We start from the raw sequence: 14,188 nt of genomic DNA, 5'->3' as shown, positions 1-14,188 counted from the left end.
AGGTTTGATATAATCTGAAATTTCTTGCTCCTCAACAATCCTAGTCCTACACTTATTCACAATGCATGCGATATATCAAGTTTCTATAAGTCTCACTACCCCTTAATTTGGCTTTAATCTAGACTCAAGCTCCTACATTCCAACTGTTGATAGTACATTGAGAATTTGGAAAGCTCCTCAATTTAGCAATGTATTGTCCAACTGACATATTTCCCTATTGTAATAAGAAAACCCAACTTATGCGTATTATAGTACTCTGGGAAGTATTTGCCCAAAGATTGTGTTATAAGCACTTCTCTAGTTACCTGATTGCTACTAGCCTCTACTTTCTTGCAAGTACATGTTAACTTTAGATTTTTTTTTTGTCTATCCCATGGTTTTAGATATTTTCTCAATCTCCGCTAACCACAATTCTGTTGCTTTAGGATCACAAGTCATGAAACTTTAGACGATTAGATCCCTGCATTCTTATAACCCTTGGAATTTTGGAACAATACCTCCTTTAGCAGACGGTGCAATCTGCCCTTTCTCAAGGGCTCGAGTGGTGGCAGTAGCCATGTCCCTAGCGAGCCAAAAAGCCTTTGCCCAACTGAGTTTGCTCGCTTAGAAGGATCCATTGTTTCCTGTAAATCACAGACCACGATGTTAAGGTGATCAGCCTCAATATATCATTACTTGCACAACCGAAACAATAAAAATGGCAATCAAGGCATGCCTTGCAACTAAAATTCAAGTATCTGTGATGTAGAGAGCATGCAATTTGCATGACATTCAGATGAAAACATAAACAAGCAAGGCAGATCCATACTTCCAATCTTATTTGAACTGAATAGTTTTGATACCATAATAAGGTGGCAACCATATCAATGAATTTCCAGATCTAACCAGAACTACACAACACTAATAATTTACGGTAGATAGGGCTAATAGGATTGGAAAGTCCTTAATTTTGAAATTCCTGCAGACAAATAGTGATGCTTGCAATGTACTAGCGAGTATTAAATCATCACTTTGTGTGTTTTAGCACTAACCACTTAGTATAGCTGAACCAAAATATTAAAAGCAGTCCCAGTTTTGGAAAAGGATGTTTCAAAAGACGTGAACTAGGCAGTCTTACTATTGCAGAGGCTGTATGCTTTAGATGGACTTTAAACTTATGTACGGAGTTGGGTTTTTTTTGTTAAAACTTTGTATTTGAAAGTGATAGATCTTTACTTTCCTGCCCCTATAATTCAACAAATGCATCCAGCTCTTCCCTATAACCGATTATACAATATAATGTGTTGTGTTGCAATTCTCAAACGTAGATCAGAGCTTCAAATGTGAATCAAAGCCTCAAACGTGGATTTTCATCGTTTTGAAGATGTTTGAAAACCGATTTTGAGAATTGATTCTACAAATTTGATCCGGATTTGACATAATTGACATTGGGTAGCTTCTTTATCTGACCGATCCAATTTTGTGTATATGTACTATAAGTTAGTTACAAAAATCAATTAGAGGTAAATGTATTTAAACGTAAATCACGCAACTTAAATTCACGTTACCATATCCAATTCTGATTTGCAGGTCTTGTCATTTTGTTCACGTTAGGAGGAGGACTAACTCAAGATTTTGTGTCAAATTAGCTTTAAATATTTTCAATAAAGCTTTTTTTTGGTCAAAATTTCCAATAAAATTTGATTAGAGGAGCAATCCTCCAATAAAGTTTGATTACAGGATTGCTCTTTGGGCCTGGATTTCTTTTTTTGTCAAACGATTTCTATGTCTCCGTTTCTGTTTCAATTGAATAAAAAATGCTAGGCAGTCTTACCAAGACTCCAAAATAAATCCAACCCAATGTTCATATTGACCAAAAAAAAAACTTGTACAGGCCAAGATGAACACCAGTTAGATATTTGATATTTCATTCCACTATCATGGCGGATTTACAATGTTAATGTTAATTAAAAATATATATTATAATTTTAGTTTATTTACAATGTAAAAAATTTCAAAGAAATACTATTGAAGCGTTGATATACATTTTAATGACGGATTTACAATGTTAATGTTAATGTTAATCAAACAATACCGATTTAAAATATATTAAATGTTAATTTATGAAAACTTAAGAATCGATATAGTTTTTATTTAATTATTTTAAATACTTTATTTATAAAAAAATCACCAAATAAATTTTTCATGAAAGAAAATCCTTTTTTCCATCCCAAATATTACCCCTTCACTTAATTCAAAGATTAGGTGTTGGCAATAACATAACAAAATAATGTAAGACAGGTCATCATCGTTATGATTTTTTCAACAAAAAATAATAATTTTCCTTTAAATTGAATGAATAATAGAATCATACGGTTCATAATCAGCGTGACGGGTAGAAGGTAAGGAAATATTGTATAAAATACAAGAGTTGGTGGAAGAGCCAGCTAGGTTTTATGGATGATGAAATGGCTAATATGTATTCTTATGCGTGTGCTCTTTCCTCGAATTCTTTTTATTAACCTTGCTGTTGTTGTCAACTGATAATTTAACCACAATTAATGTCACTATTCCATTCCCTGCCTCGTACAAATTACACCCTCCGGTCACTATTATAAGCAAAAGTTAACTTTATATGTTCATTCAATAAATGATGTGTGTGACCATTTTAATGATCACATACATCATTTATTGAATGAATTTAAAGTACTAACTTTTGCTTATAATAGTAACCGGAGGGTGTATAAATGATTGATGGATTTTTCTTATCATTTTCTTCTAATGTATTGACATTCTATCTCCGTAATTATTTTTTCGTTTGCATTGAAAAGTACCTCTTTAGTTTTCTGTTTACATCAATTTAAACAAGAAAATACACAACTCAACGCATTAATAATAATACAAAACTTGGCTAGATCGACTCAAATGTGAATTGATTTTAAATTCAACGAAAATTTAAACATAGACTAAAGTTACATCATCTTCGATCTAATCTGCTCATAAGATTAGGAGAAATGAAATTTCATTGCAGTGTTATAGTCTTATGAGTAGCCTCTGAGAATTAATTGTGTGTAACTTCTATTTCAAAGCACTATTTCAAACAATTATAAGTAATTTCTATGTTTGTGAATTGATTTTAAGAAAAAGGTGAAGAAAATAGAAGTCAATTTAAACATTTTATTAGGTAAAAAAACAATAAAAATGGAGTAAAAGAATTATAGATGTGAATTTGTTATCTCAATGCATACTAATAGGAAAATAAAACCTTTTTCTTCCTTTGGTAAACGTGTGTTTTCGTCCACAGGAAAATCTTAAACAATCCGACACTTATTTGGATAGTCAATTAATAAATAAGATGCATATACGATAAAACAAATTTGCATAAGAATTCCATTTTTTTCTTTAAGCCTGAAGGGGTAAACTAAAAACTAAAAAGTATCAAAGCATATGATTGAATTCTACAAAATATTACCTTAAAAAAAGATTTTGTAAAACATTGGAAAGAAAAAATCATGGTTCAACGGTACGAAATTTCGCTAGATCTGTTTGACTGTAAATATCTCACGTGTGAAAGTTGCAAATCTTACCTCAAAAATCTTCCATTTATGGACCAAGCCTTCTATTTCTAGATGGACAATTTTATTCCTAATAATATGTAAAAACTAAAAACTGAAGAAAGTGTCCTACCCAACAATTTTGCAATTACTGAGTATAAATTAACAAAGATCACATCCTTATCAAATATCCCTTGTATTTAATGCCTATACACTTTCACTATAATTAAGTTTTACATAAAATAAAATAAAAAATGAAAGAAGGGTTAAGCACCGAAAAAACATATAGTTAAACAAAACGCACAAATTGAAGATGATGCAACTTTCGAATTATCAGTTTAAAACAAATCTCTTACAGAGGGTGTCGAGGGGAAATTGTGCCAAGAGCATTCGCTTTCCTAGCGCCTGTACGTTATATAATTTCGAAGAGCATTCGCCCCCCTAAGGGCATGTTGGAACCTAATGAGCCCATGATCCTCACTCACCTAAAGAATAGGAAGTCGCAATTCATAGTACATGCATTACTCGCATGTGGTAGACAAGGTCGCTTGGATAACCTCAAACGAATCACTCACAGCTATAACATGAGGGATATTCAACTGAGAATTATTTCCCTCTCGTAAACGCGACTCATAACTCAAAGAGGAGCGCATTCGTAGAAGCCAAAGAAACCTAAATTCCTACATAATTATGACATCCACTGACCAGCACTGTTACGCAAGGCTCCCCCGCAACTCGCAGCCAAACTTGCTTATAACGAACCATCAACTTTAAATCTGGCTTAACCTTCCTCAAGACATTCCCATCGTTGCTTTGTCCTTATGCTTCTCTCAAAAGTCCGTTACGGTTCTCATAACACAATCTCACATAAAATTATATTAAATTATCTTACTATATCAAAATTTAATTTAAATAAAAAAAAAAAAATTCAAATGAAAATATATGATTAAAAATAGATGTAAAATTATCAACATCTTACCAATAACTCTCGGCATAATTGGTAGATAGCTAGACTCCTTAAACATTTAGTTGAAGGTTTGGTTCGATCCCTTAACAATATATGCGGAGAAAGATTTGTTGAGACTAATGAGATTACTCATGATTGTCGTTTTTGGGAATACTATCGTGAAAAAAAAATTCTGATTAAAAATTCATATAATTTTACCATTTTTTTCATGTTAATTTAAAATTTTGAGCACCCACTTCTGGTGCAGAGGATATAGGTGTCAGCAAATTGTTGTCACAAGCAAGTTAATTTGTTGAAGAAGTAAGCGAAAAATCATTTTATTATTACAAAAATATAAAATGAAAGAAAGAAGGAAGAAAAAGACTTGAAGAAGAAAAGAAACAGTTGTCTGTGTCACCCACCGCGTCCTCAACGATCAGAAACACCGCACCGGTTTCCTCTTCTCCCTTCCTCTCATCCCCGGCGCGTGCTGCTCACGTGAGTTCAGCTTCAACGTTGCATTTTCTCAGAGTGTGGTGCGTGGATCTACCTTCTGAATTCCGGCGCTTGAACCCTAAAGGTGGTGGTGGTTGGTGATCTGAGGTTGTGGATATGGCGACGGCGAAGGCTTCATCACGGTCGAGGGTGAAAGAGAGCGGCGGAGGGAAGCTTGAAGAAGGTCTCAATCCATTCAAGTCTGAGAGATTTGACGCTGAGTCGTATGTTCAGTCCAACTCCTCCCTCAACGACAAGGTTCATTTCTTCCATTCCCCTTCTTTTACGCTAAACCAACCAACAAATGATGATTCATTTTCAATTTTTGTTTCTCTTGCATTGGATTTCGTTATTTCATTTCCATTCACTCTTGCTTCTGTGATGAATGATGATTGTGTTTGTTTCAAAATTGAATTGTGAGCAGAAGAAGAGGAAAATGTTAATTGCTTGATATAGAGATCTCAAGTGATCAATCACCGAGTTCTTGAGTAACATGGCATAAACAATCATGTCTTTTGAAGAAATTTTTTAAAACATGTGGCAAATGATTTGCATTTTGTATTTCTTTTACTAATTACTACTCTTATGCTATAATATACTAGCTTGCTGTTGTGCATGAGTTTTTGTTGAAGCTGTCGTAATAGAAGCGGAGATCATTCGTTGTTTAATTGCATTGTTAATCTAGAGGGGTGCAAAATCCTACCATAGCTAGGAAGGAAGTAAAGAAAGGAGTAGCTCTACTTTGGATGGGAGTTTGATGTATCACTCGTTGGCAAATAATTTGTCAATCCTTTTATTCGATAATCATATAAATCATTAAATTGTAGTATATGGTCAATTCTTATTGATAATTGACTCATTCTACTGACTAGAAAAAGGGTATACTTGTAAGTTTCTTTCCTGCCTTAATTACGGTCTATATTGTTAGACACGTGGCTTCGTTATTCAGTGTCTATCTAGGACTCATGTGATTGCAAAGAACTTTGGTTGACTCATAGTATGTGAAAATAATAAAAAGGAACGCGAGCAATACCAATAGTGACAACTAGGGTTTTAAATTGCGGTCGCGGTGGCAGCTGCGTTGCGGAATTGTGGACAAATGGGAGGTGATACGGTGCCTTCTCAGGCAGAGGACCCTAATGGAGTGGAGCGAGCAATTGTGGTTGCGGACCGCAATTGTGAAATCGTGGCAGTAACCACTTGGTCACAGATTTACTTCCATATAATCATCTAACAATGTGACATTGGATATGCTTTGTTCACGCCACGCCGCAACAAGTTTTCTTGCTATTCATATTGTCTGTTGTAAAATTTGTAAAACCGATTTTGACAATGGTTTGTTTTTCAGGACATTAAGCAATTATGCACATATTTAGTGGATCTGAAGAAAGCTTCTGCTGAAGAGATGCGTCGAAGTGTCTATGCTAACTACCCAGCCTTCATCCGGTTAGTTGTGTGTCGGTTTACGCATCTTTGATATGATTGCTTGTTGTTGGTTTGTCTCAATTGTATGAAATTTAGGCTGGCTGTTAAATTTGACAAGGAAGAGATTCGAGGTTTTGAAGTTGAACTGAAAATTGTGTGATGAAAATGAGTAAACAGTATAACCTACATATTTACAGAGACACTCATTGAAATATATCTTACTTCAATCAAAGTAGTTCATGATAAATTAACATTGTACTGTGTAGGAATGAGTAAGACAGTTGCAGCAGGTTTTTCAGGTACTGTGTAGGAATGGAACTGTTTCTTAAAATATGATTTATAATATTTATAACAATCAACAACACACAATCAATGATTGGTTTCCACATGAAGCTCATGGCTTCTGTCCCTAATCCCACTGGAACCCTTCAAGCTTTTCTACATTTCAAATTCCCCTCTGATGGACTTGGATTTTCTCAAAGCGTGTGGAGAAACCAAGATAGTATATGAACTCAACCTTTTAACCATAAACACAAATGGTCTAGTGGAGGTGGTGCTTGACACAGGCCAGTTCTGAGTTTTATTCACCCTTAGCTTGAGTATCCTTAGTTTTTTTGGCCAGTTCTCACTCTCCATATTTGGAGGCCTGTCCAGACAACTTCCCAGTTTAATTAGTCTGGTTTTTCAAAAACTGGTTTGTGTTTAATGTGTGTGTATATCTTGTGATTCTCCAAAATCCTATAAAGTCCTAATATTTTAGCTGCATCTTCATATATCATCAGAAAATTTTTATCACCTATGATTTGAGCATCTGACACTTCTCATTGTGATTTTATATAGGAGAGTATTTTATACTTTATAATTGGGCCTTAAAAAAGGCAACTGATGTGTTTATAGCTGATGTTATATTGATCTCTGTTTTGTATAGTAGTCTATTACTGCAAAACCATTTTAATTTTATTTAGCTGTTTTATCATTGGTCGTGTTTTAAATTTATGTAATATTTAAATGTTACAGAACATCTAAGGAGATATCAGATTTAGAAGGTGAGCTGTCATCTATTAGAAACCTGCTATCTACACAAGCTACCTTGATACATGGTTTGGCCGAAGGAGTTAACATCGATTCATTATCGATCTCCGATTCCGATGGACTTTCTGCACATGCCTCATCAGATTCTGAAGATAGGGAGACATCTGACCTTGACACATGGTTAGTTGAGTTTCCTGATCTCTTGGATGTTCTCTTGGCTGAAAGGCGAGTGGAAGAAGCTTTGGCTGCTCTTGATGAAGGAGAACGTGTGGTTTCTGAGGCAAAAGATATGAAATCTCTCAAACCATCTGTAATTTTATCGCTACAGAATTCCATTACTGAACGTAGGCAAAGATTAGCTGATCAGCTTGCTGAAGCTGCTTGTCAGCCTTCCACCCGTGGTGCTGAACTTCGTGCCTCAATCTCGGCCCTTAAAAAACTTGGTGATGGTCCAAATGCTCACAGCTTGCTACTTAATGCCCATCTGCAGCGATATCAGTACAATATGCAAAGTCTTCGGCCATCAAGCACCTCATATGGGGGAGCATACACTGCAGCTCTTGCACAACTGGTATTTTCTGCAGTTTCACAAGCTGCAAGTGATTCATTGGCTATTTTTGGTGATGAGCCAGCTTATACCTCTGAACTTGTGATGTGGGCTACTAAGCAAACAGAAGCGTTTGCTCTTCTGGTGAAAAGGCATGCATTAGCTTCATCAGCTGCTGCCGGAGGTTTAAGAGCTGCTGCAGAGTGTGTTCAAATAGCATTGGGTCATTGCTCATTGTTGGAAGCTCGTGGCCTGGCTCTTTGTCCTGTGCTATTGAAACTTTTTAGGCCTAGTGTCGAACAAGCATTAGATGCCAATTTGAAACGAATTCAAGAGAGTACTGCTGCTTTGGCTGCAGCTGATGATTGGATACTCACATACCCTCCTACAGCTAATCGTCAGACTGGTAGTACACCAGCATTTCAACATAAACTTACAAGTAGTGCCCATCGCTTCAATTTGATGGTCCAGGTGAGATTTTTTTTGTCTTGATACTGATTCGTCACATAGAATGATATTTGGTTTCAGAAAACAGATGTAGCATTCAATGCGACAGTGTACAAATTTTGTTAGTTTTGTTATCAAGTTGAATCTTTTCTCATCCGGTGCAATGCATGGGTATAGTTATATAAAAGTTAAATTAAAAAATCTCATGAAATTTATTTAATTGATGAAAATTACATTGATATCTAAAAGTAAATAAAATCTACAAATATTTAAAACTTTTAATTGAAAAGTCTCAAAAAAATGATTTACAAGTATCCTATTATATTTAATTTTGATTTGGATTATTGAAATTAAAGAAAGTAAAAACCTTTATTCAAATAATTAACTAAGAAATAAATTAGTATCGATTTGATTTTATTTAATATTGAAACTTATGACATATGCCACAATATAAGAAAGACATGTGATTTAACGAGAAGAGAGAATGAGGTCTTAAGTTTATATATTGGAGTGGGTTTGGTCGTTGAAATCATTTCCTGGTCTTTTTTAAATAATATCCACCTTTGGTATTTGATTTTTCTTAGTTCGTTCAATTTTCTTATTTGGTCTTCTAATCACATGGGGTACTTTTTTCTTGCTGATATTGAATAGATAATAACCTTCTTACTGAAATAGACATACCAGCCTGCAATTTTACGCTATACCAATTACCAAGTTATATCTCTGTTTCCCATGTTCACTTTTATTGGCTCTGTATTTGCAATTCACTTTATGTTGAATGTCCTTTATGCTTATACAGGACTTCTTTGAGGATGTAGGACCACTGCTTAGTATGCAGTTGGGAGGGCAAGCTTTGGAAGGGTTGTTTCAAGTATTTAACTCTTATGTGAACATGCTCATAAAAGCATTACCTGGATCAATGGAGGAAGAAGCAAACTATGAAGATTCTGAAAACAAAATTGTACGGATGGCTGAGACTGAAACCCAGCAGATTGCATTGCTTGCTAATGCCTCATTACTAGCAGATGAACTACTTCCTCGAGCAGCCATGAAGCTCTCCCCCTTAAATCAGGCTCCATACAAGGATGACAATCGAAGAAAAACCTCAGAAAGGCAAAATCGCCATCCTGAACAAAGAGAATGGAGGAGACGACTTGTGGGTTCTGTTGACAGATTGAAAGATACATTTTGTCGACAACATGCCTTGGACCTAATTTTTACAGAGGAAGGTGATAGTCATCTTACAGCTGACATGTACATAAATGTCGATGGAAATGCAGAGGAAATTGATTGGCTTCCATCTTTAATTTTTCAGGTATTTTGAGAAACCTGATATTTATTTAATTTGTTGCTATTAGTTTCGTGAATGTATTTTAAAGATTTCAAATTTTAATTCTTCAGAGTTAATTTGGAATTTACTTCTTTTAGTTGCTTTTTGTAATGTGGCTTCTCGGTTCTCTCCATTCTGCTAGCTCTTTTCTTCATCTTAGGGGGAAACATGAGGGGGTAGGTTTACCATTATCACTTCTGGTATGCTAGGAGGAGAAAGCCTCAGATTCTGATTCTGTGATCCCATGGCTGAGGGTTTAAATATTTTACGGGATCACTAAATTAAATTTATGGTCTGTATATTTATAATTCAAGAATACCCAGACTAATTTCCAGCGTTGGTTAATTTTACTCAAAATCAACTTTTGTATTCTGAAATGGCTATTTATGGTTCTGAACAAAATTATTTTCTGGAAGAATCTGTTCCTGTTAAAATTTCACTTACAGAAAAGAAAAGTTTCTACTGGCATGGACTGGCTGAGTACAAAAGTGATTTTATTTCACTTACATTAAGTTTTCTTTTGTCTTGTATTATATGCTCTTGGGGTTTAAATGTTCCTTGGTCCACAGAAGGAATTAATAAATTGTGTCTCGTTGCCTATGTACTCATCAACTTTTTTAAATATCAGAGAATTCATATTATGTGTGCATTGTGGTCCTATTTTACACACTGGCTGCATAGTTATATATCTCCTGGTTTAGATATTTATTTTTTTCATGCTCTCATTATTTATTAAAAATTAATGATTTAAATTGCAGGAGCATTTAACATATGAAGCTCCATCCATTTCCCTAAGTAGACAATTATTTTCTATCTTCGTGCAGATTGATCTGTCTTTCCCATTTATTGCCATCAATGCTAACCGGTATTTGAAATTGATTTTGAAACAGAGTTCATATTAATTTCCACCTTTAAATATCTTTAACCATGGTGTTCTTGCGTTGGATAGTGGATTGAATTGAAAAACTACTATTCTTTATAATTCGTATGACGAGTGTTGGACTGTTTAATTGATTTTTTTCTTTTTTGCAGTATGAATTATCTTTGTATTTTGCTAAAATCAGAACAAATTATCTTCTTGCTTCGCAGCAGATTTATATGCTACAATTATTATTCAAGATCTGATGTAACTGTTTGTGCTATTGTCCAGGAGCTTTTCATTAAACTGAACAGAATGGCCAATATAGCATCGGATATGTTTGTAGGGAGGGAAAGATTTGCTACGTTGCTCTTGATGAGACTCACGGAGACTGTTATTTTGTGGCTCTCTGAAGATCAGAGCTTTTGGGATGATATTGAGGAAGGACCAAGGCCTTTAGGTCCTCTTGGTCTTCAACAGGTATGATTTTGGAATTTTTTTACTATTTTATATAATTTTCTTTTAGTTGTGGTTATATAAGTGACAAAAACGCATATGCCAAATAAGAAAGGAATCGGTGCCTTTATAAGCAAATCTGGATGTGAGAATTTTATTTTAGGGTAAATCTTTCTAAGGCAAGTCTTGTATCATTTAGAGATCAAAGTATTGGCCTTCTGTTCTAATAACTACTTTAAACAGAATTTTTTGTTTAACTAATAAATACTTTCTAATTTAAGTGAGCTGTACCTTAAAATAATTAATTAAAAGATGATCCAAACTAAACTAAATTTAAAGGCATGGAAATAAGCTACAACAGCATGAGAAATTGTTAATCTACCCCTATATAAGTCCTAATTTTTTAAGGTGAATTAGCTTTGATATGCACCTTCTTTTTAGGAGGTTATGTATCTTCTCAAAAAATTTAATCAAATTTCTATTAATTAAAACAATCACTACAAAAAAAATTGACATTTCACACACGGTAGGTGCTAGTTACTTTTTTAATTCCATGCAACTTCTGTGTCATAGCTATTTCTTTTTCAAGTTAATCTTTGCTAACCATTCAGATTCTGGTTGCATGATGTGATAACATTTATTTTTGTATTGGACTGTTGATGTTTTCCAGCACCTCAAGGAAAACTTTTTGCCTCTATATTTGTTATATTATGTAAAATGATTATGTTGTGAGATTGCTGAATGTTTTATACTTAAAAATGTTGAAACCATATGCTTTTACACTAAAATGATTAGCTAGCATGGAAGATCAATAGGTACAAACTTAACAGGACGGAACCTTTTGAACTGCAAAGTTCACAACAGCCATATAATTTTCTTTTGTACATTGTGCAGTTCTATTTGGATATGAAGTTTGTTGTATGTTTTGCCTCCCATGGTCGATACTTGTCAAGGAATTTGCAACGAATTGTCAATGAAATTATTACAAAAGCAATGACAGCATTTTCTGCAACAGGGATGGATCCATACAGGTAGGCTAGTCCAAATATGTTTTATTCACGTGTCAGTATCAACACTCTCTTTATCATTAAAAAAATTATGTTTTCTCAATGTTTTCTATTCACAAGTGAGAAACACTCTTATTAACACTGTTAACTCGTTTTATGATTGGTCAATTTTTTTAAAGCTCAATACATTTTTAAAGGGTATTTGACTTTTAAAAAATTAACCAATCGCACCGTGCTGATGAGTGTAAAAAGAAGTGTTGACATTTTCATTTGGAGATTGAATGTACTTGCTCTTTCTAAGAGGCTAATGTTTGTTGCCATTGCCAGAGAACTGCCTGAAGATGAATGGTTTAATGAAATATGTCAAGATGCCATGGAAAGACTCAGTGGAAAACCAAAGGAAATAAATGGAGAGAGGGACCCTCACAGCCCTACTGCATCTGTGTCTGCACAATCAATTTCATCAGTCAGATCTCATAGCAGTTCATAAGGCATAGTTTCATCCCTGTAAATTAGAACAAAGTTCAAGCTATCATGAAATCACAACAGATTTTTGTACTCTTTAACATTTATCGCTTCATCGCCCCTGATGTTTACCCCTGCCTTCAATTAGCATCCGACCCCTTCTTTTCTTCACTCAAATTAATGGGTGTACCCGGCATTTGTGTAGATTAAGTTTGGCAATAATTTTTACTTGTCACTTTGGTCTTTCTGTTGTAAATGTTGATTTTTATTTGGTTTGTACTCTGAAATATTATTCTTTGAACCATTCTTCATGTCTTTTTATGTTCCTTTGACTTGCATGATGTTAATCTCAGTAATGAGATGAATGCCAAATCCCTGCTCGCAGACGTTTTTGTTTGTCCAGACAGGAGAACATGGCATTAAAGGCCTAGAAAGGCAGGGTAAGGAGTTCATTGGGTCTAGATAGGGTCTATGCCCAAGAGTCAAACAGACAGAGGTGGTAATAGTGAGACCACAAGTACAACTCAATCTATTTGAAGACTCTAGAATCTAAACTCAATCTTGCTAAAAAAGGGCAACACCTTCCCCGTGCGATTTTGAACGTTGCATGTGATATTGGGGTTTCAGTTCTTCGTGTTCTTCGTGACATGGGGCTTTTTGAGTGGAACAATGATAGAGATGGAAGCTCAAACCGGTCTTGGTTCATGTGTTCATGCTCCTCGTCAACTAGGTGGGGGATTGTGTGGTAGTTGTTACCTAGGCAGGCTGGGATCGAAACTGGGAGGTGAACACAGTCCCTTGCTATAGCTTGGACTATATTTCCAGGGGGTTTAGAGAACCAGTTTGCTGGGAGAGAGCGATGATATTGGAGTTTCACTAGCTCATGAGCGACTCCATTTCCTTCGTGATTTGATTAGGTGAAACTACACCAAGGTAGAGTCTTTTTTATTTTAAGGATATCTGCTAGGATAGTGCTAATTTCTCCTATGGCTCTTAGCCCAACTCGCAGACGTTTATGTTGTCCAGCAAGCTCCATAGGTTGTATAAATGTTAGAAATGAAGAGTTTTAAATAAAGATTTCATGCTTAAGTCTCTATGAATGCCAGTTGTATTAAATATTTAGTAGAGTAGGATTTTACCGCTCATAGCGGATTTACCTGATTCAAACAAGATTGTCTCACTAGAGGATTCATATTACTTCAATAAAAATCTTGTGGAGAGAATTATTGCAAACTTATCGTAAAACTACTTGCAAGATCCTACAAATTGAAAGGGGAGTCAAAGATTGTAAACATATTGTAAACTACTTGCAATCCTACAAATTTTATATATGCATAGAAATTCATATATACATGCATATAAAATAGCATGGAAACTCATATATGTATGCAACGAAGTTATTTCCTTATGGATGATGGCTAGGGTGCATCACCATACCAAATCATGTATGGATCCATCATCCATTACTAAAAATATGACATATTTTCGCTTCTTCTGAGTTCTGATGCAGAGACTACATGCTCGTTGGATTGTGCACTTAATCTTGCCTCATCGGAGAATTTTATTTGGTCCACCGACCGGGTGGATCAATTACAAAGTATTTGCTTTAGGGACTTTGGATCGCTCTTTGTGATTGGACCAAATTA

At 34.9% G+C, this 14,188-nt stretch overlaps 1 protein-coding gene across 1 annotated transcript; it reads left to right on the top strand.

Moving 5' to 3' along the window:
* The first annotated feature begins 4,831 nt into the window (after window positions 1–4,831).
* LOC130745672 (exocyst complex component EXO84B) lies at window positions 4,832–12,846 on the top strand. Its single transcript, XM_057598034.1, has 7 exons — window positions 4,832–5,232; window positions 6,323–6,420; window positions 7,417–8,449; window positions 9,225–9,740; window positions 10,906–11,094; window positions 11,965–12,101; window positions 12,405–12,846. Exons 1-7 carry the CDS (start codon window positions 5,092–5,094, stop codon window positions 12,565–12,567), a joined length of 2,277 nt encoding a protein of 758 aa, XP_057454017.1. The 5' UTR covers window positions 4,832–5,091; the 3' UTR covers window positions 12,568–12,846.
* The last annotated feature ends 1,342 nt before the right edge of the window (window positions 12,847–14,188 follow it).

Source organism: Lotus japonicus, chromosome 3 (genome assembly GCF_012489685.1).
Source record: "Lotus japonicus ecotype B-129 chromosome 3, LjGifu_v1.2".
In the NCBI taxonomy this organism is placed as follows: Eukaryota; Viridiplantae; Streptophyta; class Magnoliopsida; order Fabales; family Fabaceae; genus Lotus; species Lotus japonicus.
The sequence above is the reverse complement of the archived record's forward strand: the minus strand, read 5'-3'. Positions and strand labels throughout refer to the sequence as shown.